Below are 24,547 nucleotides of genomic sequence, written 5' to 3' on the forward strand. Positions count from 1 at the left end.
CTGACCAGGGGCAGTCCCTGAAAAACTTTTCAGTGTTTTGCAACAGCATGAACAGTCACAAAGAATTGATACATTTCCTGTTAGTGACCAGGAAGGAGGGTCTCTCTTTGCCATCCACTTTTCTGTTGGGTGAACTTGTGGGACGCACTATTGCCAGAGACCTGTGCTCACCCGCCGAGCAAGTCCTGTTAGCAGGATCGGATATGTTCATCGGACGTGCCTGCAGTCTCACCTGCAAATGCTAGTTCTATTGCAGTGTCCTCTTCAGCGGCCATTCGGAGGTCCCGGGAACAGTGGCGGCTGGTGACATTTGAAAGTGATGGGGCGTAAATGTTTATGATTAGTGCTTGGTGGCAAGCGAGTGTGGTGAGCCAGCAAACAGAGCAAGCTAGACCTTCATAAGGAGGGGTTTGGGGGCGTTCTCCTAACGCCCCCCAAGGTTACTAAGCGGTTGTGAAAAAAGTGTAGTTATGACATCAGTAAAAAGATTTAATATGATAATGACGTAGGTAGCTGCTTATTTAGCATAACTACAGAACTTCGTAACAGGCTTTGAGATAACAATGCTGAGTACCTCAACTCAACAACAGATTTTTACTATCACTTTTTAGGAATCGGGGATCAAATCCATCCATGCATGCTGCTTGTCAAAAAGAAAAGCACATATGCACGAACAAGCAACATGCAGATACATATTCTCTTACTTTGAGGACAAACACCTGCGTCTTATATCTACGGTAATAGGCTTTGTTACACTCAAGACCTTAAGTGGGGAATATCATTTTCGGCTTTTATACCCATATGAAAAAGGATTTAGGTGTTCGGAGATGACGGCGATAAATTCTGCTCTGAAAAAACCCGAATAAGCCCCATGTTCTCGAAGACATATCTCCGATGGGAAGTGTATTTCTCTCCGCAACTAACTCGAGCCTTGAGTTGAAGCAGGTGGAGGAGAGTGGAGGGAACCTGGAGGAGCGGATCTACCCGCGCTGTCAAGAGGTCTCGGTGACTGTCTGGAGAGGGCGAGTCAAGGAGTGTGTCTGACCCCTGCCTTACTAATGCGTGAACTGACACTCCCTGCCCTGTCCTGCCTCCTAGGGCGTTCGGCTAATCAGTTAATGCGGTACTAATTGCATCGGAGATGCACAGCCTGGCAGCCCGTCTGCCAAGACAGAAGGAACAGAAGACTGCACCTGCCAGAATGCCCCATATGAAATCACCAAGGTCCTATTTTCTTTCAGCTCACACAGTTTGTCAATACAATGTCTGGCCATAGGATATGTCACATCATTGTTCCTGATAGCCCTAAGATGCTCCAGAATTCTTTTCTTGACAGGAGAGATTGTGCTGCCCACATACCACAGACCACATACACATGTCAACACATACACTACAAAATCGCTGTTGCAGTTGATAAACTGTTTGATCTTAATTTTCTTGCCACTAGGTAGTTGAAACATTTTAACATTGGTACTGTGTAAGCACCCTTTGCACTTTCCACACTTTGTAAAGGTCCGGAAGTTCTTTTAACCATGAGCTGCCCTGGCTCATCAAAAGTATGTACCTGTATGTCTCTAAGTAAGTTGCATCAACGGTATGTTAATTGTAGGTTCGTGCTGACCAACTTCCCTATAGTAGGGTCCAATCTCACTAAGTGCCAATGTTTCAATGGTTCTGACTGCTGTAGAGTTAGAATTATAGGTTGAGATCAGTCGTACTGCCTGGTTCTTTCCTCCCTGTCTCTTTGATTTCAAAAGGCTAATCCTGTCAATTTTGCTCACTTTTGATTTGGCTGTTTCTACTACCTTATGTGTATATCCTCTCATGAAACCATTTTAATTAAATTAGATCCGTGGCCCCAAAGAATTGCACTTGCGTTTTGAGTGGTGCATGTTTCCCCACTTTTCTAATTAGCGCGTGTTTAAAGAGTGCATTTCATCTGAATTTGTGTTTCTTACTTTCTTCCTCAGCTTGGCAGTGTGTGGAGAGAGACCTCCGTAGCCAACTTTCAGGTAGCGAGAGGGGCCTAGTCGAAGAGTATGTGGAGAAGAACCCAAGCCTCAATCTGAAGTGTAAGTGAACCATCAACCATGGGGCGGGGAGGCTGATAGCCCAGAGCACTGCATGCTGTACATACAGAGAACTGGTAGTTGGGTACACAGTTCAGTCCATTTCTTTTGCGGTAAAACTGTAGCTCTGTACTCCGCTCCCTCACAGGGAGAGAGAGGTTTGCTGGATACGCAGTGCATGTAGTGCAGCTGTGTCTGGATAAGGAGTGCTGTGTATCCTTTCTTCACTCGGACGCCATCTTAAAATGCAGTCATTCTTTCCTGAAATAATACCACAGCTGACTAAGCAGGTCTGTACCTCTTTCCAGGGTTAGATTGGGCAGCTTGGTACACTATGTTGTGCGTGGTCCCACTGTATGATTCGGCAGTTGGGTAAGCAATACAGTGTATCACCCTCTCAGCGACAAATGCCTGCGTGCTTTCTGTACAGGGAGACTGGTATCTTGGGTACCCAGTGCAATGCTTCCTCTGATACAAACTCTGACATTGGGCCGTGCAGTTCATTATTCAAACAAAGAGACTGCAGATGAGTACACAATGCAGTGCCTTCTCTACACAGTACGACTATGGCTGGGTTAAGAGTTCTTTGCATCATTCCACTCTGTGACTGTGTGAGGTATTGTGCATCTTAGTGCATTCTACAGTTGTATAAGCTGTAACTGGTGCTTTCTGCCTGCAGTGACACCATGCAGCTGGGTAAACAATCAAGAACCCACTAGCCTATTTAATTTTCAAAAACACAATATTTTATCATATCAGTTTCATCAAACTCAAAGAAAAATTATTTAAAACAGAAGGGAATCCTCTGCGGGTAGGACGGGTGTGAATACCTTGTATAACGTTTGGAGATAACAAATAGTTAATGATGTATGTCCGGTTCAAGAATTACATTGCTTGAAAATCAAACAAACCCCATATATATTTTTATATGAAAAAGGACATTGAAGGAGGGGTCCTGAAGAAGGTGATTTCGAGTAATTCTGGCCACCGAAAAAAGTGCGTCGATCATTTGTTGAGGGACCTGGGTAAGACACTGCGATGGAATACTGAAGAGGGGTCTCCTCTTTGTGTTATTAAGAAGACACCCGGGGGTGAGGGAGGAGCGCCTTGAGAATGTGTGATGGTGTATGCCTGGTATGAATGTGAGAAGGGTTTTGGGTTTGTTTTGTTTTAATACATTTATCTATGAATTTGCTGAAATTGATATGATGAAATATTGTGTTTTCAATGTAGTTTTGGAAGAAGTAACTATATTGGATTTACAGATCAATGCAGTTTCTTATGTTATTAATATGATTTTTTCATGAACAATCACAGTTAATAAAAGAAAAAGAATTTGTGAAGTAATGATGGGTTAGTAATGATTGAAGATGTATTCTTTGTAAATTAAATAGGCTAGCTTTTTCTTGTTTGTGTAGTTAGACGTGCTGTCCTCCATGCCCGAGCCTTAAATGTATTTAGGGGTACACTTTGTGAAATAGCCCATACAGTTGGGTAAACAAGACATTGCATTCTTGTTATGTTATTTCGTATTTATAAAGCACATGCTCAGCAGAGTTTGTAGGCGCTGTAGAAAACATGACAAGAAACAAACAACTATAAATGTTTAAATGGCACTGATTAAATAAAAAAGTCTTTAGAGACATACAAAAAATATGTAGTGAGATGAAATGAAACAAAGATAAAGTGCACGTTTGTACCATTCCCCGGCAGCTACCACTGAAAAGGCTGTGTCACCAAACATTACAGTTTGGGTTTTGGGGATGTCCAGGAAAAACTGGCCACAAGTACACATAGCACAATAGATGGGGAAGATGGAATTTGGAGATTGGGGTGTTCATAGCAATGCTCTCCAATTCACAATGAGCATGTTTAAGACTTTTAAATAAGACCCTTTTCCTAATGGGGAGCAAGTGAAGGTATTTGTAAACAGGTGAAATGTGATCCAGAAAATAATGCCAGGAACTTGCACTGACAGCCTTGGAGGTCTGATGTTTTAAAGAGAGATCCAAATCTAGTTAAATGCCGTGGCTGCGTACTACTTTGATGGAGTGGGGATGCCCATTATCTGGCCTAAGTACTGCTTCCTTGTCCAGACTCCTTCCACTGCTGGTGCTTTTGGAGATACTTTTCTGGTTGTGAAAGCACCACATAAGAATGCATATATTTGCATTGTTCGTCGTGTAGCTTGCATCCTCCCCCTGTCCATCATGTTGTTTGCGCCCTCCTACCGCTGTCTGTCATGTTGTTTGCCTCTTCCCACTGTCAGACAAGTTGCTTGCCTCTTCCCACTCCCTGTTGTGTTGCTCGCCTCTTTCTGCTGTTTGTTGTGTTGGTGGCCTCTTCCCACTGTCCGTCGTGGTGCTTGTCCCATCCAGGCACCCCCTGCTGTTTGTCACATTGCTTGCTCCCTCTGTCCCACCTCCCATTGTCGGTTGTGTTGCTTGCCCCCTCTGGCTGTCCGTCATGTTGTTTTCCCTCTTCTCCTGACTACCAGCTGTCCGTCATGTTGCTTGCTTCCTCCTTACCTGCTCCCGCTGTCTGTCGTGTTAGTTGCCTCCTTAGGCTTCCTCCCGCTGTCTTCATCATATTGCTTTTCCTCTCCCACTGTCTGTCGTGTTGCTTGCCTCCTTCCGCTGTTTTCCCTCTGTCCGTAGTGTTGCTTGCCCTTTCCCCGCTGTGTTTCCTGCCTTCTCCCGCTACCTCCCCTTGCCTGTCATGTTACTTGCCTCTTCTTGACTTCCTCCCACTGTGTGTCGTGTTGCTTTCCTCCTCCTGCTGTCTGTTGTGTGGCTTGCCTGCTCCTGTTGTCCATCTTATTGCTTGCCACCTCCAGCCTTCCTCCCACTGTCCACTGTTTGCTTGTCCCCTCCTACCCTTACCTGCCATAACAAAAACAACCCACTGTAACGGGACAGCACTAGCCGCATCATAACACTTTTTTCCTAACTTTCATTTTACACTTTTTCCCTAACTTTCATTTTTTGTTGTTGCTTTCAGCATTCGCACAGCAAAAACAGAGCTTGCCTATTGAATATAAGCCACGTAGTATGTGTTGTGTTGCTTTTTTTTACATACAGCTATTCTGCAGGGTCGTGCTTCTGTACAACATAGCAACATTGACAAAGCAATAGCTCTTCAGTAAGTGAGACCTTTTGGCTTTGCCAATGCTTGTTATGGTAAGGAGTGTTTTTTCTTTAGAACTCCATTTTAAGACTTTTTCAGCTATCCTGTACATGCTGCAGTTAGAGCACTAGAGAGGGGGTTCTGGGCTCAGATGGGTCAAGTTGAACGGTGGTCCTTATGGTACAATGTTGGAATCTCAACTGTGTCTGTTGAATGAAGGCATTGGATTTGGTATCAGACTTAGAGGGAGAAGAATGCTGTGGGTCTTATTAGTGAGAAGTTACCTGATCCACTTGACAGATACGTGGTCATAGCTTAAGTCTCTAATCCTAGTGAGAATTATGGAATGGTCAAAGGTATCAAAGTGCGCAGATGGGTCCAACAGGATCAAAATGCTGGTACCTCGATCATCGACCAACCATTGAAGGACATTTACAACTGATCTTATAACTAGCTGTGCCCTGGCCTGAAGCCGGAGCTGGAGAAAGTGGTTTGAAGTTGTCGCTCTTGTCTAGGAGTGAGGAGAGAGTTCATCAGAGTTTCACTGAGGATGTTTTCTGATTTTGTCTGGCCAACGGGGCGGATAGGCATTCAGTGACTCTGAACAACTCCTTGGACACAATGGAGGTGTGGCGTGGGGGCGCTCATCGATCAGTATTCCTGTTTAGCCATGCGACTGTGAGGTCGATCACTGTTTGAGGGCTAAAAGCCACAAAGGAACACTCCAATGATCTGAGCAAGCATCGGCTGAACTTGCCATATTTGTCAGTGGTGGTGAAAATAGCGTCAAGAATATGACCTTTTTTGGGTCTAGGCATGGTGTTTACCGATAAAAAAATGTAGGCTTCTAAATCTTTCAGGAAGATGACAGTTATGGCCTGCGGTTGCTCCAACCAGTAATTAAAGTCACCCAGAATCAAGGTGTGGTTACTGTTCAAAACAGAGTTCTCAATAACATCTAAGACGGTGGAGGGATTTCTACAGTGGCTTCAGGAGAGCAGTTGTCAAGAGAAAGACTGAACAGATAAGTACTGAGTTTACATTCACAGGTGAGGACTTGTCCTTTAACCCATTTATGGAAGGGTGTAGATTTATTGACCAAGTTGTCTTTTGTCATAACAGTAATGCTTCAAAATTGAATAGTTATGCGGAGCAAGTTCATAAAGAAAACAATTAGTGACGTAGTCCTGTTCCAGTGAAACAGCATTAGTCACGGTCATTTGCTTTGCTCAATTCCACGATTTTCTGGCAGCTATTTATGGTGGAGCGCACATTACACAACATAACTTTAATTTTGGCACAGTTGTTGAGTTGAGCAGAATACAGGGACCAATGGGAATACACTTTGTAACGGAAATCCGATGGTAAAGAGTTTATTATTTAAAGGTGGGCTACTTGCATCAGACAACTTGTAGCTTGGAGAGAAAAGTGCAAGCAATTTAGATGGGCTGTAACAGGAGAGAGATGACACGCTGAGATACTTAGGCGATTAGTTGGGCTGTCTGACATGAGATGACATGCTGCCTGAGATACTTAGGCGATCAGTTGAGCTGTCTAGCATGAGACGGCATGCCACCTGAGATACTTCGGGGATCAGTTGGACTGTCTGACATGGGATGGCATTCTGCCTGAGATACTTAGGCGATCAGTTGGTCTGTCTGGCATGAGACGGCATGCCACCTGAGATACTTCGGGGATCAGTTGGACTGTCTGACATGGGATGGCATGCTGCCTGAGATACTTAGGCGATCAGTTGAGCTGTCTGGCATGAGACGGCATGCCACCTGAGATACTTCGGGGATCAGTTGGACTGTCTGACATGGGATGGCATGCTGCCTGAGATACGGAGGGGATCAGTTGGGTTATCTGCCATGACGTTTGGGCAGTTGGGGGATCGTCGCTTTGTGCCCTTTCACTTCACTTTGAGACACACTGCATGTCCTTCTATTGCGAGCAGCTGTAGCTCCTTTTGTAAGCAGTAAGGGTGAAGGTGAGCCAACAATGCAGCAGTGCATCATCTCATTTTTTTAGTGTGTTCCTCACATTGTGAAACTGCAGCTGGGCAGGCAATGCAGTGTATCCTTCCCCTCTCCCCATGGTAATATTGCATCTGAGTGCGCACTGCAGCACACACTCCTCGCTCTAAAACTGTTGCTCAGTAGTCAGCACCTTGAATCCACCATGCAGCGTTTACTGCAATGGGGCATGCAATGCAGTGCGCATTCCTGTAGTGCAATTGGGTATCTGGTGCGGATTGAATATTAAACACTGGGCATCTGTTGAAGAGATACAGTGTACCCTTTTAATTGTGAGAATGAGGACCTGGTTGTGCTACATAGTGCTTCCTCCCAGGTGAGATCTGGAATCTGGGTATGCAGGGCTTCCCCAATGTGACTGCAGTTGTTTGCCATGCCTTCTCCCCACAGTGAGACTGCAGCTGTTTACTCCTATTCTGAGTGGGTGAACAGTGCCCTGTACCCCTCCTGCAGTCAGACTGCAACTGCATATCGGACAATAAGGCACGTACCACTGTACTCTTTGATATAGCAAAAAGGGCCACTTTATTAAGACAGGTATATAGCATAAACGTCATTGATACAAATAAAGTGAATAGCTCAACCTCACTAATACATGAGAGACGATCCTAACCATTCCCTCCACCCTTAAAAAATCCCGAAAAGCTCAACATTGCTTCAATAAACCCCATGGTCTTCCAGCTTTCCCCATTATTCTTTTCTTCTCCACCTTTTCCCTGCATACCCCAGGCTCAAGATCTCCCCCCATCAAGCATCCTCAAGTGATCTGGTCCTGTGTTGTTCCACACTCCATCATTTACTCTTCACCTCCCCTGTGTTCTGTTCTGTCCTCCCCCGAGGGATGGATAAGCCCTTCCATGCAGGGCTAGTTCCCCCGCGGTGCAGGGAGGGAGGGGCTACGCACAGCGCCGTGGTGCTCGTGACGAGCCCAGCTCGTCATGCTGCACAGTGGAGCTGTGCTCATGACGAGCTGAACTGGTCACAACTCCGCCCACTCCCATATAACCCCCGCACAGGCGGGGAATCAGCCGCGCGTGGGAGTGCCGCGGCAGTTATGACAAGCTCAGCTCGTCACGAGCACAGCTCCACTGTGCCTCATGACGAGCTCAGCTCGTCAAGAGCATTCAAGGGGTTAAAGACTATGTCTGTCTTACAGTGGCAGTAATAACATTTTCCTTTTAACAAAATCAGATTAATTAGGCTTATGCAATTTGGCCAGTTCAGTAACATCTCATAACATAACAAGATATAAATAAGGCAATAATTCAAAAATGCCTCAAATGAAATCAGTAAAGGGGGTTTACAATTTTTCGACCTAACCCTCTGGGCACTGCCTCAGTCAATACATTTTCCAGCCCAAACCTGCCTTATATAACCCAATGCTAAGTCCCGCCCCTTACTTACCTGAACCTATCTGCAGCAGTGCCACGCTCCATTGCGCTAAGACACCCAGGGGAACACCGGCTTGCGCCTTGCTACCCCTGGGTCTCTGCATGTGGAGCAGTTAGGGAGCTCGCCTGGGCGCACCTGTGCATCCCATAAACTGTTGACATACTGCCACCAGCCAGGTCTAGGGCCCTGGGGACTCCCTCCTTGATATTACAGTTTGGGGAGACCTATGAAGGGTTTCCCATCCAAGGGAACACCAAAGAGTGCTCGAGAGGCGCCCCAGCTCTGCAGTTAAAGGGCCGGAAGGATTAGGGCCCTCAGCCCCCCACATTGTGCTAACAAGCAAAACTGCAAGGGACCCTTTGGGCAAAGCCAAAGGTTGCAGGGCTCGATACAGATGCTACAATGTGTCTGGACTTTTTATCCCTCCAACTAGCATGCCTTTAATTTAAGGAAATCAGCCCGAGCTAGGAAGCTGGTTGTGAATTCATATTTCCGACTTTGAAGCTTCCTGTCGTATGAACGTCCTGGCATGCAGTGCAACGATGGTGAGCGAGAGGGTGCACTCCGTTTCCTCGCATTAGGAAGCTACGCAAACAGATCTGGCACAGAGGCGCGAGGGAAGCACGGTAGAACGAACAGGAAGAGCGGGACCGGGTTGCAGGAACCAGGATGTGCTCTTCTCCCTACTGGCGAGACCCAGGTGCCCCATCTCCAGTACCAGAACTGTTGTTTTTTCACGGTCCAGAGATTGAGTTAAACCTGAAAAGAGTTTATGCCACCCTGTGCCTGCTGTGAACTAAAACGACAAACCCTACAATTCCTGTCAGATCAGAAGATGTCGAGGAAGGGATTCTCTGGAGCCAAAGCCCTTAGTTTAGCTCCTTGCCAGTGACCTTGAACTTAACGTTACATGCTCCTGTAGGTTAGTTGTACAGCCCAATTGTAGCTACATTGAACTCGTTCATTTTCGATTTGCTTCTCACATCCTTCGCTTAGATTGTTCAGAACCTGTGTTGCTATTCTTTGCCAACAAGGACCAGTGCTGACATTGTGCCCAGCCTGTGGGCTATTGCTTTTCGTGCAACACCAATAAAAACTCTAGAGAGAAGGTATTTCCCTATGCACGACATTTAGCTTTCCTCCTGTTATCAAACTGGTTTGTGGGATGGAAGGAAGCCTATTGTGCTGCTCTCCCGCTTAATTATGATGAATGGAAAAATTGCTGCACAATTCAAAGGTACCAGGAATGTCTAATTGATTCCCTGGAAAGTAGTGCAAACCTGTCTTCACAGCCGAGACACGAAAATGCTTTGATGAGCCTAGAATCAGCTTGAGCGAACTTGTGATCATAGCTCAGCTGGCAGCCCAGCTGGTCTCAAAGGAACAGCTTCTGATCCTCCTCACTGTACTCTGATTTCACATTCCGCTTCCCTTTCTGTAGATGTACGTTAGTATACATCTCTTTTAATGAAAACATGGTCTACCAGTCAATTTGTGCTACTGCCGCACTGCATTTCCTGCACCCATCAATTGTTCAACCTGCTGTTAAGTTGGAAGTAGAGCTACAGATTGCTGAGCAGACCACGAGACTATGAAGTTCATTTGTGAAGTCAGGCAAGAGAGGTTACACACTAAATTAATCGCAAAGCCATAGCGGCGTGTGCAACCAGGTTATGGGTGCCCCTGGTGACGATGAACTTATTTAGGAGGGTAAATAATAACCTCTTTTCGGATCCACCTACTATTGTAATTGTAATTTTTTTATTGTAATTTTTTACCCATACATATAAAACACAACAAAGATCTTTTAGGCAAACTCATAACTTTCACACTAACTTACAAAACCACTTCGAAAGTTAAAAACAAACTCTCTGCTAACCACACACACCCAAACATCAACAAAACAACATACACAATCATACAATGGTTCCTCCTGTTTGTTTGATAACCTACCCAGATCTACACCAAAGAGCACTCATGTGGAGAACGTGCTATGATGTCATAACAGGGGTGCTTAGTGTTATAGAAATGCAAAAAGAACAAATGACGGACGGAATGCTGAACAATGTCAAACACTCACCCCAGTACAGAGATATGGACCTAAATCCTTAGTTTTTTTGCTCACCATGCTATTACAATTTGGACTCAGCCATCTCCAAACAGTCTTGACCCTGCTCCCCATGGTAAAGTCCTACCCGAACTGCCCGGCAGGTCCTCCCTGGACCGGAAACAAGCATCCTAGGCACAGTTTCGGAGTATCACCCCTTATCAGCCACCATAGCGTGACTCCAGTGACATGGTCAGCACAGGACCCACATCTGGGCATACCCGTCCCACTTAGCGATGTGTATGCCCAGACACAAGACTGGTCCCAGCCGGGGAGGGGGCCCACATGCTGACCCCTTATAGTGGCCGCACTACAGTGAGTCAGATGTGATTGGTGCCGGGGAGGGATCCTTCTTCATATTCTGGAGATGGTGAATGATGTTGCATTTAGTCTTCTGGGCTGCTTCCTTTTTTAGTCGCTTGTCCGGGCCATGGGTCCGCACCGTGGTCCAGACTGGGTGCAGGCCGTATCTGGTAGAAATGTGGGACGGGTTTTTATCTTGGATCTCAGCGGAAAGTCTCAGCTAGTGTTTCGCCTCCGCCAAGGATCTCAGGGCTCTTTGTTTACCTTCCCGCATGAACACGAGAGCAAAGGGGATTCTCCTCTGATATTGAATGTCCATCTCTTTCAGTTTGTCAGTAATCGTCTTGAAGTCGCACCATTGATGCTGCGTGACAGAAGAAAGATCTTGGTAGAGCTGAACAATGTGTCCACAAAGCACCAGGTCGGCCTTGCTTCTTGAGGTCCGCATGACGGCTCCTTTGTCCTTAAATAAGTGGACGTGCTTCAGGATGTCAGGGACTGAGGCAGGCCTCCCAGGAGCAGACGCCACGCTGTGAGCCCCATCTAGGGCCTGAGGGGATGGCCTCCTTGTCCCTTCAGATCATCTGTAGGAGTTCGGGTGTTAAGGCAATGATACTGCTTCCTTCTGCACCCCTGGGTACCCCCCTGATGCTTATGTGGTTCGGAGGCTTGTGTTTTTTAGATCTTCTCGTTGAGTTTGTAGCTCTATTTGCTGCACCTCGAGATTCGACACTATAGCATCCCCTGATCCTCAGAGCAGGCCTCAATTGTTCGTTCCAGATTGTCTACACGTACCACTGTCTCGGAGAGATAACCCCGGATGTCCTTGATGCAGGATTTTAAATCCGCTTTAAGTGAGTGGAATTCTGAGCTGATCTCCTGGAGATTTGAGCCATATAGACCTGTGAGGCACAAAAGCCAAACCCACATTCATGGTGGCAGGAAAGAGATTTGTTGCCTCCTAGTCTGCCAGGGGTCAGTCTTGCTCCAGAAGGCGGTCACTGTGTTGTCCTTAGTGGACTTGAGGTACAGCATGGTGGTATAATGCAAGGGTGCCAAGCTCGGAGAATCTAAGCTGTTCAAAGACGTTACCCCCGCTCCTGTTCAGGACAGTCGGGACTCGCATGTGGGGTTCAGGATTGACAGCCTTCAAATACAGGGCATGTGTGGCTCAGAAGAAAAAGGCTCTGTGGCCCCCTTACAGCCCAAGCGTAAAGGCATGGAGTGCCCAAGACAGTCTGCTCCACAGAGGAGGTGCAGTCTCTCAACAGTCCAGTGTAGGCAATGGAGGCTGGGTAAGGACCAGAGGTGACACTTGTCTCCCACCCGAGCAGCTCCACAGGGCGCCAGGTGTGCGGCTCCTGAAACTGCCTTCCCCACTCCCAGCATGTCCCGGGCATAAACAAAGGCCGCCAGCTACCCACCCCAAACCAGACTCTGGAGTCGAGGCCCAGAGTGCTCACAGCAAGGGGTAACTGGGGGGGGGTAAGGAGGACTGTCTATGGTCGTTTGAAGCTTCAGGCAGTTCTATGAGTCACTTCTTTAACAGGTGACAAGAGAAGCAGTACAGACGGGGCGAGCCTCCATATCGGTATCTTTATAAAGCAATCCATGAGAATGAAAGAAGGAAGGCAGCTGGTCAAAAAGGTTGATGGGTTAGATCATTCTCCCCAGTTTGATCACTGCCTTCTTTGGACAAATGGCACTCGCACTGTGTCCTCAGCTGCCAGTGACACAGAAACTGGTAGTGGCAACATCCTTCACATAGCATAACTGCTTGAGCTTTGTGTTTAAATGTGACATGGCATCTATTCCTAAGTAGATGACGAAGGCTTACCGGGTAGTGAGATTGCAACATCTACTCAGTGGACCCAATGAACCCTGGCCCAGCTCAATCCAACAACAATACTGCATTACATTTAATTAGATCCCCCTCGCTACATATCATTTCATTGGCTGAAATGAATTGTGGTCCGTGGCCTGGAAGTGAACATGATGGAAAAGAAAGCAGAATGTGCATGTCCATCTACTAAATTAGGTGTGCAGAGGATCCACTGTGGTCCCAATAGGTAAGGTACACATTTAAGCGGCCACCACCATTCATTTTGGTATGAAAGTCTTTTCAGGTGCCTTTCAGTGCTTGATAACTCAGCAAGGGGGGATTCGATTACATGGTTTGGCTTACCCACTCTGTACGGTATGTTTTGGCAGAGCTTTTTCTCAGATCAGGAGCACCTAGCAGAGGATCTGGAAGGAATTATGACTGAAGCACAAGTGAAAGTTAAGATATTCTACATGGTCTCTTGGAGTTGCAATATCTTGGAGATCTGGAAGGTAGTAAGGCGCTAAAGGTGCTAGAAGCCAAGGTTGCTACCGTAGCGTTTATGCCTCCATCTGAGGACACAGGCCAAAAGTAAGAATTTCCTTTTTATAGCTTTTTATTTGATTGTCCAGTATTGCGGAGCAGTGGTGGTGCCTCTGTCGAAGTTTGCACTACATCAGTAGCATCTGATAATTTAGTTGGAGGCATGAACTTCATCTTTGTAGGGATGAAGTCTGCACAACATGCAGCATCTTCTCGCACTGATCCTGAAATGGCAAAATAAATTCTTCAAGGCTAGAGGAAGCCGAATAACATTTTAGACGTGCTTCAATCAAGAAACGGTATCATTCCATTTCATAGGTGACATCTTAGCTAATATGGATGAGATGGCACACTCTCTTGAATATGTTGGGAGTTTTAGCAGCCACCTATTCAGTTCAAAATGCTATGATGACCACTTTATAGACACTGAAAAACAGTACAAATCCCAGGTGGCCAGTATGTTTGTGTCACAAACTGTGAGCCTACAGTCTCTCACAGACACACGTACACTTATCCTCCTGTCATGGCAAATGGGACACTCCAAGAATATACTACGGTCATAAAAACAGCCTGCATAAGCAGCCAAAGAACAAATACCTTTCCAAATATAACAAAAAATTATTGAAAAAGGTAAGACAAAAAACTCAGAATAAGAGAGAAAATATTACCAAGCTCATGAAAGAATTGCAATCTGATACCAGCATTGATATAGCCAGTAGGTCTCACTTCTAGGGACTATTGGCTTTGCCAAAAGTTTTTAGCCTTTTAGCGTCCCCAATGACATGCAATGTGGTTACAAAAAAACTTTTGATGCCTCTGGAAGATTTTTGTAGAGGTAATCTGTGGTTTCCTGGGACAATGTTAAACAGGCCATTATCCAGGGATAATAATATTTCTAGAGGAAAGAGTGCGATAATTATGTAGTACTACTCTAAAAGGGACATTCTGAAGAGTATAAAAGAAACCTGCAACAAAGAGCTGCCTCAAACAAAGAGCACATCTAAATGCCACACAAACCTGTCGTTTTACAAGAAATCTGAGTTCTTGTGGAGTAATCATGTCTGATGAGAAAGGTATGACTATCAGTGTATTTGTAAGGAGGGTGGGAGCACACTGCCTCACACCCCAGTACTCGGTTTGCTCCAATGCATCATGGTAGATGCAGTGCATAACACTTACTTCAGTAGTAGTCTTTAATGTTTCACCTTTGTTGATGTAGTCTGTGCTGTGTAACTCCAGGCATGTGTTTCTGAATTCATTCCTTCATTAGTGTAGAGCTGCAAGTCGTTTTTGGGTGCTGGAAATGCTCTCCAAAGTCTTCTCAGGTCTCCGTACCACTCACTCTGCGTAAGTGCATCAACACAAGCTAGTCAGCTCAATGGCTCAAGGGCGCCTTTTCAAACATAAGGACATTCTGAGCACACTGTCTCCTATCCCAGCACTCAATTTGCCCCAATGATCATGGTAAATGCAGAGCATGCTAACACTTACTTAAGTAGTAGTCTTTAATTTCTACCTTTGTTGGTACAGCCCAGACCTAGAAATATTTTTAATCAAGAGGTCACGTCTCTCCTGGAATCTGGCCTATACTCATCTAATTTCACGGTTTTAGGAGGCGTGTACTGACAAAGATATGGATGCTCTAATGGACACAGTGTTGGGCCTTGGCCTTACACAGTTGGTGGAGGGTCTCACTCACTGCATACTCCATACGCTAGATGGCATTTTCCAAACAATCCTTTGCTGACCATAGTAGATATCTTACTGCTGAGTTGGTCTGACCATAACACAGTTTTCTTTAATATAAAAGTTACCCTAAATGGACGCGCACCTACTTGCTGCTGTACAACTCAAACTCATTGGGCTGGCACAAAATTGAAGTCGGCCACAGCCTGATTGGTCTCAAGATCTAGAACAGAGGTCTCCAATCTTTTCTGTAATAAGAGCTACTTGTGTTTAATAAAAATCATGCTGAGCTACTAATATTACTATTCTTGTATAGTAACAACATCAGAGAAGATTACATAGCCTGCCAGCCTACACAAGACTGTCAGCGGTGATCACCTCTGTGCATCAGGCAGGGTTGCCACTAATAATGCAAAAAAGGCTTTATCTGTTTGGAATGCCAATACATGGGTAATCTTAAATAAGTTCTCCTCAAATCCCACTTTCCCAGTAGAGGAAAGAAGGTTGGCTCCCCACAATGTGGAGAGCTCCGCTCTTACCAACTTTACTCCCCTTAGTAAGGAACAGGTGCTCGAACCAATTAAAGTCACAAAATCTCGTTCTCCCTATGATCCTTGCCCGACTTCCATCTTGCAATTGGCCCCTGAGGTCATTGCCAAGCATCTTACTGTAATTTTCAATAAAATGATTACAACTGGGCAGTTTCCTTAACAATGGAAAAAGTGCCTATACTTCCTTTGCTAAAGAAGCTCAACTTAGACCACAGGGACCCAAATAGTTATCGCCCCATTTCTAGGGTATCCATCCCCACAAAAATTATTGAAAAGCCTTGAACCAGCAATCGACTACCTTTATTCAGAAGCAGGAGCTTCTGGACCATACTCCATTTGGTCAGGAGCTGCCATAGCACTGAAACTGCTGTGATAATGGCAACTGAGGAAATCTGGTATATCCTAGATAATGGTGGGCTCGCTGCAATCATTCTTTTAGACCTATCAGTGGCCTTTGATATGGTCAACCACGGATTGTTGGTTGACCGTCTCGATAGTATTGGGATTAAGAGAGCTGCATTGTCCCTCCTGAGATCCTTCCTCAGTGACAGAGAAGAAATAGTGTCTCTGAAGGAGTTTGAATCTAAACTTGTTGTCCTGCCATGTGAAGTCCCCCATGGGTCTTAATTGATCTCTACACTTTTTAACATTTATGTCATGGCCCTCGCAGACTGATCAAATCATTTGACTTTTCTTTAACATCGTATGCCGATGTTACTCAAATTGTAGTCTCTTTTTCTGATTCTACCGGCAATACCAGTCACAATTTATACTATTATATGCTAGCAATTAGTGACTGGATGGATAAGAACTGTCTAAAACTAAACGCTGGAATGATGGAGGTTCTTCTCTTCGGGAAGGACACTTCCTTTTGGACACCATCTTGCTGGCCACAAGACTTAGGAATCCTTCCATCACCAGCTAGAAAGGCAAATATCTAGGTGTCCTTATGGATAATAAGCTATTTTTGGAGACCAAGGCAATGCCACCTTCTCTGCTTCCTTTTACACTCTTACGATAGTGAAGAAGATTCTGCTCTTTATTCCCCCAACTCTACAAAAACAGTGGTCTCAGCCTTAGTGTTGTTAAAACTCGATTATTGCAACAGGGTTTATCTCAGTATACAGTTGCATTATGTGAACAAGCAACAGTCCCTCCAGAATGCAGCGGCAAGGCTGTTGCTGAGAATTCTTACGTTTCATTCAGCTAAACCTTCCTTACGGAAGCTTCACTGGCTTCCGATTAAACAAAGAATTAGCTTTCAAGCCCTGTGCATTGTCTGCAGGGCTTGGCATGACTCTTGTCCGAAATTCCTCAAAGACAGGTTAAAATGGGACACCCAGACAGGCTTTTTGTGGAAGGGGTCTCAAAACTCTGGAACACCCTCCACCCTGCACATTAAGTCCATGCCTCATCTTCTTTCTTTTAGAAAGATTCTGAAAACTTGGCTTTTTAACAATTAGTTGGGCTTGCATTCTCTGTATCATGGCAGCTCCAAGACACCTCCGGGTAATTGTTTGCACTTTAGATAAATATTTAACATACCATTTAACATAGCCTGTGCTTTGTAACTCTAGAGGCGCGTTTCTGGATTCATCCCTGCATCAGTAGAGAGCAACAAGGCTTTTTTGGGGTGCTGGAAATGCTGCCCAAAGTCTTCTCCGGTCTCTGTACCACTCACTGGGAACAGATGCATCAGCACAAACTCATCAGCTCAGTAGCTCAAGGGAGCCTTTTTAAACGAGAGGAGGGTGGAGCACACTGCCTCACATCCCAGCACTCAATTTGCCCCAATGCTTCATGGTAAATACAGTGCATGACAACACCTCCTTTAGAAGTAGTCTTTAATTTTTTACCCTTGGCGCAGCCGGTGCTGTGTATCTCTAGACAAGTGTTTCTGGATTAATTCGTTCATGCACTGAGGCAAATTGAGTGCAGGGATATGAGGTGGTGTGCTCTGACCCTCCTATCAGTTTATATGTAATTGTAAAACCATTTTATAATGGAAAGACTCCTGCCGTTGAGGAATGGTGGCAAAAGCACAGTGAGCATATGAACGTATATGAAAATACTTCTATGCAAAGGCTCTCAGGTCTCCAAATGAGTGACTAGAGCTGAGGCCTTGCCTCTTATTACCTACTCCCATGACTGAAGGCACTAGTTTGAGGTACAAGGGAATTATGTGGCTGCACTTATAGTTCTTCTGGTATGTGCAGAGCGATACACATGCTGTTAAATGAACAGTGTTAAAACGCAGTGAGCCTGGGCATAGTAAATGGTATTTCTCTCTCTTGCTTCTGTGTCATTCTGCTGCCATTTACACCCACTATGATTTTTAGGTCTCGGCTGAACGCGCGGAAGCGCGTCTCTGCCGAGAACCTATTGTTGGTGTGTCTCCTTCCCAGGAGACAATCCTGGCCGCGCGCATCGCCTTGGAGGCGATTTGAAATGAGCACGCGCATGCGAACGCGCTCGCTGCATTCTCTCAGACACACACACAAGCGCCCATGCACGCACGCACATACAGCCCCCCCAAACACATACACATGCGCACGCACACAGACACACGAGTGCTGCCCCCCCTCGCACACAGACACACATACAAGGTCACCAAGACCCCCCCAGCCCTTTTTAACTCACCGGGCCAATCTCGGGGGACTCCGCCGCTGCAGCTCTTGCCAGCTCCTTTTACGGGGCTCCCTCTTGGTCAAAGGAGCCCCGCAACACTCGCCTAACCTCCTGCTGGCGGGCCCGGGGCTCGATACGCATGCCTCCTCTTCCGGTCCGGACGCGGCCCGGCCCCCGTCACAGGCGACATTGCCTGACTTCCGGTGGGTGCGTAGATTTTTTATTTTGCTGTACATTCCTTTTCTATGTCCCATCTTTCATGATTGTGCAAACCTTTAGGCATTGTGATTTACTTTTTCTCATTTTGTAAATACTGCATCTGTGTTTTTTTTTCCCTTTCCTGTGTGCAAATGTGACAGAAAAATAGAACGTGTACAATGGATATGCTGTGGTGCACTTCGACTTTGGTATTTCTATGTTTTCATCTTTGAGGGTGGGGTCCAAGGGAGGGCCGCTGCCCCAGATAATCAGTACTCTCTTACTGATGTAAGACCACGAGGAACGCAGATTTCAGATCTGGCTCACAAACAATGGTGACGTGAGGGGCGAGACGTTTGAGGGGTGCCCTCTGAGGCAGACCGGCAGCCGCCAGTGCTGGATGCAGGTTATTTCTATACGACACATCTTTGTGGTGGCCATCATGCTAGCTGCTTTGGTGTGGTACTGCTTGCTTGTTCCACGGAGATGACTTTCGGTGGTTGCCTAGTGCGTAAGTGTAGCTGTCTGGGTGATGAGACAAAGTGATTGTGGTTATTGAAAAGAAATTATATCTTTGACTGAGAACTACCATTTTAATCAGAACATTATTTCCTGTATTTTTAGACAAGGTTTGAGTAACCTATCTAGCAGTAACAGCCACCAACAACAATGACTATTATCTCACCACAATGACTATTACCTCATCACGTGGATATTGTCCCGATATAACTCTATGGAATAGGCGCATATGAAAAATGGTATCTAACATGAGATACTTAGCGATGAAGTTGAACCCTTGGACTATACATACAAAAAAAATATGGGGTATTCTAAATATCTTGAGATACGATCACACATTGCCCACCTGATCTTGTTTCCAACTTCTATGCCGCTCTGCATATACTGGGGAGCATGTTCGCTGACAAAGCGCATTCGTATACACTGGGGAGTATGTTCCCTGCCTATGCGCATGCGCTGGCGACTCCCGTCTTTGGCTCATGCGCACCACTTTGGAGTTGGTGAGGACAACCCGGAAAGGGGTACCGCCCATACCTGACCACGCTCTTTATTTCACTCGCGTCTTGCCTGTAATGTTCAAACACTGGCAGACGCTTGGAGGGGGTAGGTGGATAGGAGCTAATACCCGGATGAAATTGTAAGTAGATCATTGTGGCATTGTTGAGGGACATGGTGAGCGCACTGTCTACTTGAGCATGCGCCGGGTCCCTGTTGCTAGACGTGTTTGTTTATACGATTTTCTTTCTTTCAACAGCCCGGTAATGTACGGGCGTTCCTTACTATCGCCGGTGGAAGTGTTTTTATAACATGGCGAGGTAAGCACCTTTCAGAGCTAACCATCTTTTAGAGCCAACTACCAGATATAGGGTGGTGTAAGATTCACATGTATTTCCAATTGTTGAAACTTTATGGACACTTGTCGTATTTTAGACGAAGGGAGGTCACGAGTGATACAAACAGCTTTTACAACGAGTAATTAACTTGGCGTGCTTTGAATATTGCACAGTCAGGCCCCCTTGTTTTGATGATGCTGGTGTCTCCTGTGCCTGGTTCTTTAAATAATGTTGCTTGTTTTAATCAATGTGCACACATGTGTGGCACATGATAAGGCATTAAGTTGTGACTGATGCACTTATAAGGCATCAAGTTGTTACTGATGCGCTTAACTGTTATTTAATTTTTTCTGTTTCCTAGGACTCCATCAGGAGCGATCTACTATCATGCAGCTGTAGCCTTACAACAGGTATACAGGGTGCTGCCTCGCCCTGTATGTTTTTAGAGGGTTTATTAATTTTTATCACGTGCACCTTATACATTATTTTCCCGGTCCTGACGAAGCGCCAACGACCCTTATGGCGACACAGGCGCGAAACATGTTGACCTATGTTCTGATGACACCTGGGCATAGTGTGCCTTAGGGACAAGATTTTATCTAGCAGTTTATCTGCGAAGGGTTTACAATTCATATATCTGCTGCATGTTTACCCTTCTTTTAACAATGATTCTCCCACCACATAGCACGCACATCACTCTCCTAACCCTCACTAGACCCATACCCCACATACCCGCATGCACCTCCCGGCAGTCCTTAAAAGATCTCCGACAAAGAGACCCTTCGGGGGACCCGTAGGGGATTGCAGCGCCGGCCCTACGAGGAGCAACTGCCCGATGATGAAGCATGACACTCTTCGGGGTGTGTGAGGGCAACAGAGGACAATATTGTTTGTTCCACTTCACTAATGGGTCACATCAACCTAGGATGTCTTTTTCTCCTTTCACGTCTCTTTCGGTTGTGCACGGGTGACTATTTGCACCCCTATGCGAGGGTTACATTGTTGAACCCCGCTACAGGAACAGTGTCCTCTTTTTGATAATTAATATCTGTATTTTTTATTCTCATGGTTCGTGGCCGAGATGTTGGTCAGCTATGATGAGCCTATGCTTAGTTGCAAGGTTAAATCAAATAAAGGATTGCAATATAATGATTGTCATGGGCGCGGATTGAGAGTAATTGAGGAAAAGTCCAAACACCAACTGCAGCTCGCAGGTATTTCACCCTGCAGTTGACTGGGCAGGTAGGGTAAACTGCAAACTTAGCCTACTAATTTTTCAGCCCTTTGCATGCTGTGTTTTGTAACTGGTGGTGTGTAAATGAACCGTTCTGGGTCCATAGGAAGGGGTGTCGGTTTTTGGCATTACGAACGTTTAGCCAGTATCCCCAAATGGCCGTGTTTGTTACCAAAAAGACATTACATTGTGAGTCGTGGTATACAGTCTTTCATGCCCTCGGATGTTATGTAGAGTTAAACACAGGTTAAACTGATCCCCCTCTTATGGAAAGCAAGGAAGAAATTGCTTTATAATTTAAATACTTTTTTTGCTAATTAATAGTGCCTAATTCAGCTGCAGGGTTAGTGATTCTCCTTTCGTTTAACTCTTTATTTTTTTTAGAATGCTGCTTTAAAAAAAAAAAAAACATCTGGACACTTTATAATTCTCCCCGTTTATAGATATGGCCTAGAGCCGCCTTAATTGCTTTAGAAGTCTCAAGTCATCTAGAATTTATATAAAATAAAGCCTGCATATGTGCGTACAAACAGGGGATGTTGGTGTGCTCTTTTTATCCATTGTTCTGTTGAACTGTCATTGACATTTTGCGGCTGTCCACCACAGCATTACTGGGATAATAGGTCAGCGGGTCAACATACTTCAGCCATTGGAGGGCATAAATGGAGAGCTAGATTTGGACCCATCACAGCACTGTGCACCAGGAGGACCCAGACCATTTAAAGCCCTGCGCAAACATATACGTTAAAAGTATATAGTGAATTGAATGGAGAACCCTGTTCTTCAAGAGAGTAGGGTGACCAGCAGTCTCAGATTTCCCAGGACATTCCTGGTTTTCAGAGGACTGTCCCAGCTTTTGGATTCTTTTCTTCACTTTAATTACATACCCAAGTTTTTTAGAAAATTGCCAGCTCATTATGCAAAGCAGAAATGAAGCGTATGCCCTCCTAACTGTGCATCTGAAGGGAAAAAAGCACCCAAATTCCTGCACTCTCTACCACACTGCTTTCAAGAACAGCATACTCTTGCACACACTCTCACTGCTCACCAATTCAAAGTTTGCTAAACATTTTATGCAACGCATTGTCATACACAATGCCAATAACTCAAACTTTAATGCTGCGAGACCTATTGCATTGTAAATGCTTGTTTTGTTTTCCCAGCCTGCTTTCCATTGCATAGCAGCAGACACCCATGGCAGTGACTGACCCATATTGGCAGGCCATGGCATAACTGAAATACAATCCACTAACAGTGTGTATTACGAGAATGGCGTGTTTAAAGCAGAAGCGCAATGTGAGCTGTGTCCCATGGCGTAAGACACACTGTTTTGGAGCTGAGAGAAAACAGGCAGAGGGGAGCAGCAGTTCTTAGATGTGCTCCATGGCAGGCGCAGGTTGGACCAGCCTGTTGGCAGGGCAAGAGCTGGCTGTGACCAGGTTGAGGTGACTCCAAAATCTGTGCAGAGAGAATCCATTAAAAGATTCAACACAGGGGTGAGGGGGAGCGGAAACAGCCAGCTGTTGAGGGGCACGGTGGGATGCAATCAAACAGATGACAGAGGGGAGCGCGAAGCATCATGAAGGGAGCAGAGAACTAAGAGGGGGACACAGCTGGCAAAAAAAGTGTACTTTCACAGCATACAACACATGCGCTGCCTTGTAGGCTTCAACCTAAGCTAGTTCATGCTTTTGACTGCATAGGCAGTGAGAAGCGCTTCTTTATTCTATTTTGGTTCTCAAGAGAACTCGTTGCCAGTACCTCTAATTGCAACCCACAATGGTTTGCAGTGTGGACACGGCAATGCGTAAATCGAGTTTGGCATGAGAGCATCCCCTGCCGACGATTGAGGTATTGAACCATGGACAAAGGAGTCCACCCGGCCACACCTCACAACTTGGAAGTGAAGTGAACTGTTTAAAAAGCAGCAACCATCAGCTACAACAAACAAATATATGTACGCGAAGGGGAGTCCTAGTGCACTTGTTATCATGCATCGACAGATGGTACAGATAAAACTAAAAATCCATTGTGAACAGTGAACGATGAGCTTGTGGCAAAGGCGCGCAGATGCACGCATAGAGAGGGCAGAACATGGGGCAGTTGCAGCGGGCTGTTAGCGGAGGCATTCACCAGATGCTGTCTGTGACATCCTGCCAGACCTGTGCTGGCTCCCAGGAGCAGTGCCATGCAGCTTCCTAATAAACTATCTTTAACCTCATCCGTGGGGGGGGGAAAGCACTGCTCTGGGAGCAGATGAGAAAATGCAACAACAAAAAAAGCATTGGCACAGCCAATGGGTCGTGCACTCGGGTGGGTAACAGTGGGGGTAGGAAATGGGGGGGGGGGCTGTGGAGAAGATAGAAACAAGATGGGGTGGGTAGGGAGAGAAGAAACAGTATGGGGAGGATTCGGGAAGGTTAAAAAAAAAGAGCTAGGACGTGGCCTGCGTTGACCATGTCATAGCATTTTTTTTATAACAAAGATATAGTACCTGAATCAATGAGAGCTGCGGAGGGGGACTAAATATATGTAATTCATCTGTGCTTGGTCCATGCGCTGCCAACAGAAAAGGAAGTGATGAATGGCAAGCACTGCCTAATTAGAAGGCAGAAAAGTAGAGTGACAACTCTGCAAACAAATAGTAAGCAATGGGTAGGTTCTAAGCTCATTATAGAATACAAGAGTCACACAAGCAAGAGTGCATGCGCAGAGTGCATGCTCACGCAAGTGAGACCCCAAAATGGGTTTTAAGTGCTGACAAAAAATTAGATAAAAAATTAGAGATCATATAAATCTCAAGAGGTAGGGTATTGCACAAACCAGAACAATTGCTTTGAGAACTTAGAGCTTTAGAACTTTGAGATTTCAAAACAAAGGATCAATTTATCTTGTATTTCCCTGACCCACCATATCTCTTGAGGTAATGTACAAGGTAGGGTGGTTAATTAATAGTAGGTGTCCGGAGTGTGGGATAACAAATCTTCAGATAAACCCAATCATGAAGGATAACCAGAGTAAGTTGAAACTCCACAAGAGCCATCAATTAAGTGAGAAGCTATATTAAGAACATATGTAAGAATAGAGCACAGTGGGAGGTAAATCAATTAAAAATAGCATTTCTGCTGAGAACAATGTAGTTCAAAGTAAGATTTCAGCTTTTTTTGGCAGCGAAAGTTTATGAAAAGAAAATGTTTGGGACAACCTAGAATAAAGTGTTAAACCCCAGGATTTCACTATATTGAACAAGTATTGGAACAATGATAAGAGAGGTAAGTGAGTCTGGGTACACAGTATGTAGAGGTAGTAATACATTTTTAAAAAATCGGTTTCTCGTTTTAAACTGCGATTAGGGAGAAGAAATCCATTCCTCGATGGAATAAGACTGTCCAAGAAGCAGTGATCACCAACCTTATCTTACACCAATCCAATCCAATCAGAAAATTTGTATAGCGCACTACTCACCCAGAGGGTCTCGAGGCGCTTAGGGGAGAGGAGTT

The 24,547-nt window shown here is 45.4% G+C and overlaps 1 protein-coding gene across 1 annotated transcript in view; it reads left to right on the forward strand.

The window, feature by feature from the left end:
* The window catches only part of MCRIP1 (MAPK regulated corepressor interacting protein 1), a 101,892-nt gene that overhangs the window by 59,847 nt on the left and 17,498 nt on the right, over positions 1-24,547 (forward strand). Inside the window, exon 4 of the mRNA XM_078653824.1 lies at positions 1,971-2,072. Coding sequence (XP_078509950.1) covers positions 1,971-2,072 — 102 coding nt within the window. The remainder of the gene's footprint in view (positions 1-1,970; positions 2,073-24,547) is intronic.

Source organism: Lissotriton helveticus, chromosome 7 (assembly GCF_964261635.1).
Source record: "Lissotriton helveticus chromosome 7, aLisHel1.1, whole genome shotgun sequence".
NCBI lineage: Eukaryota > Metazoa > Chordata > Amphibia > Caudata > Salamandridae > Lissotriton > Lissotriton helveticus.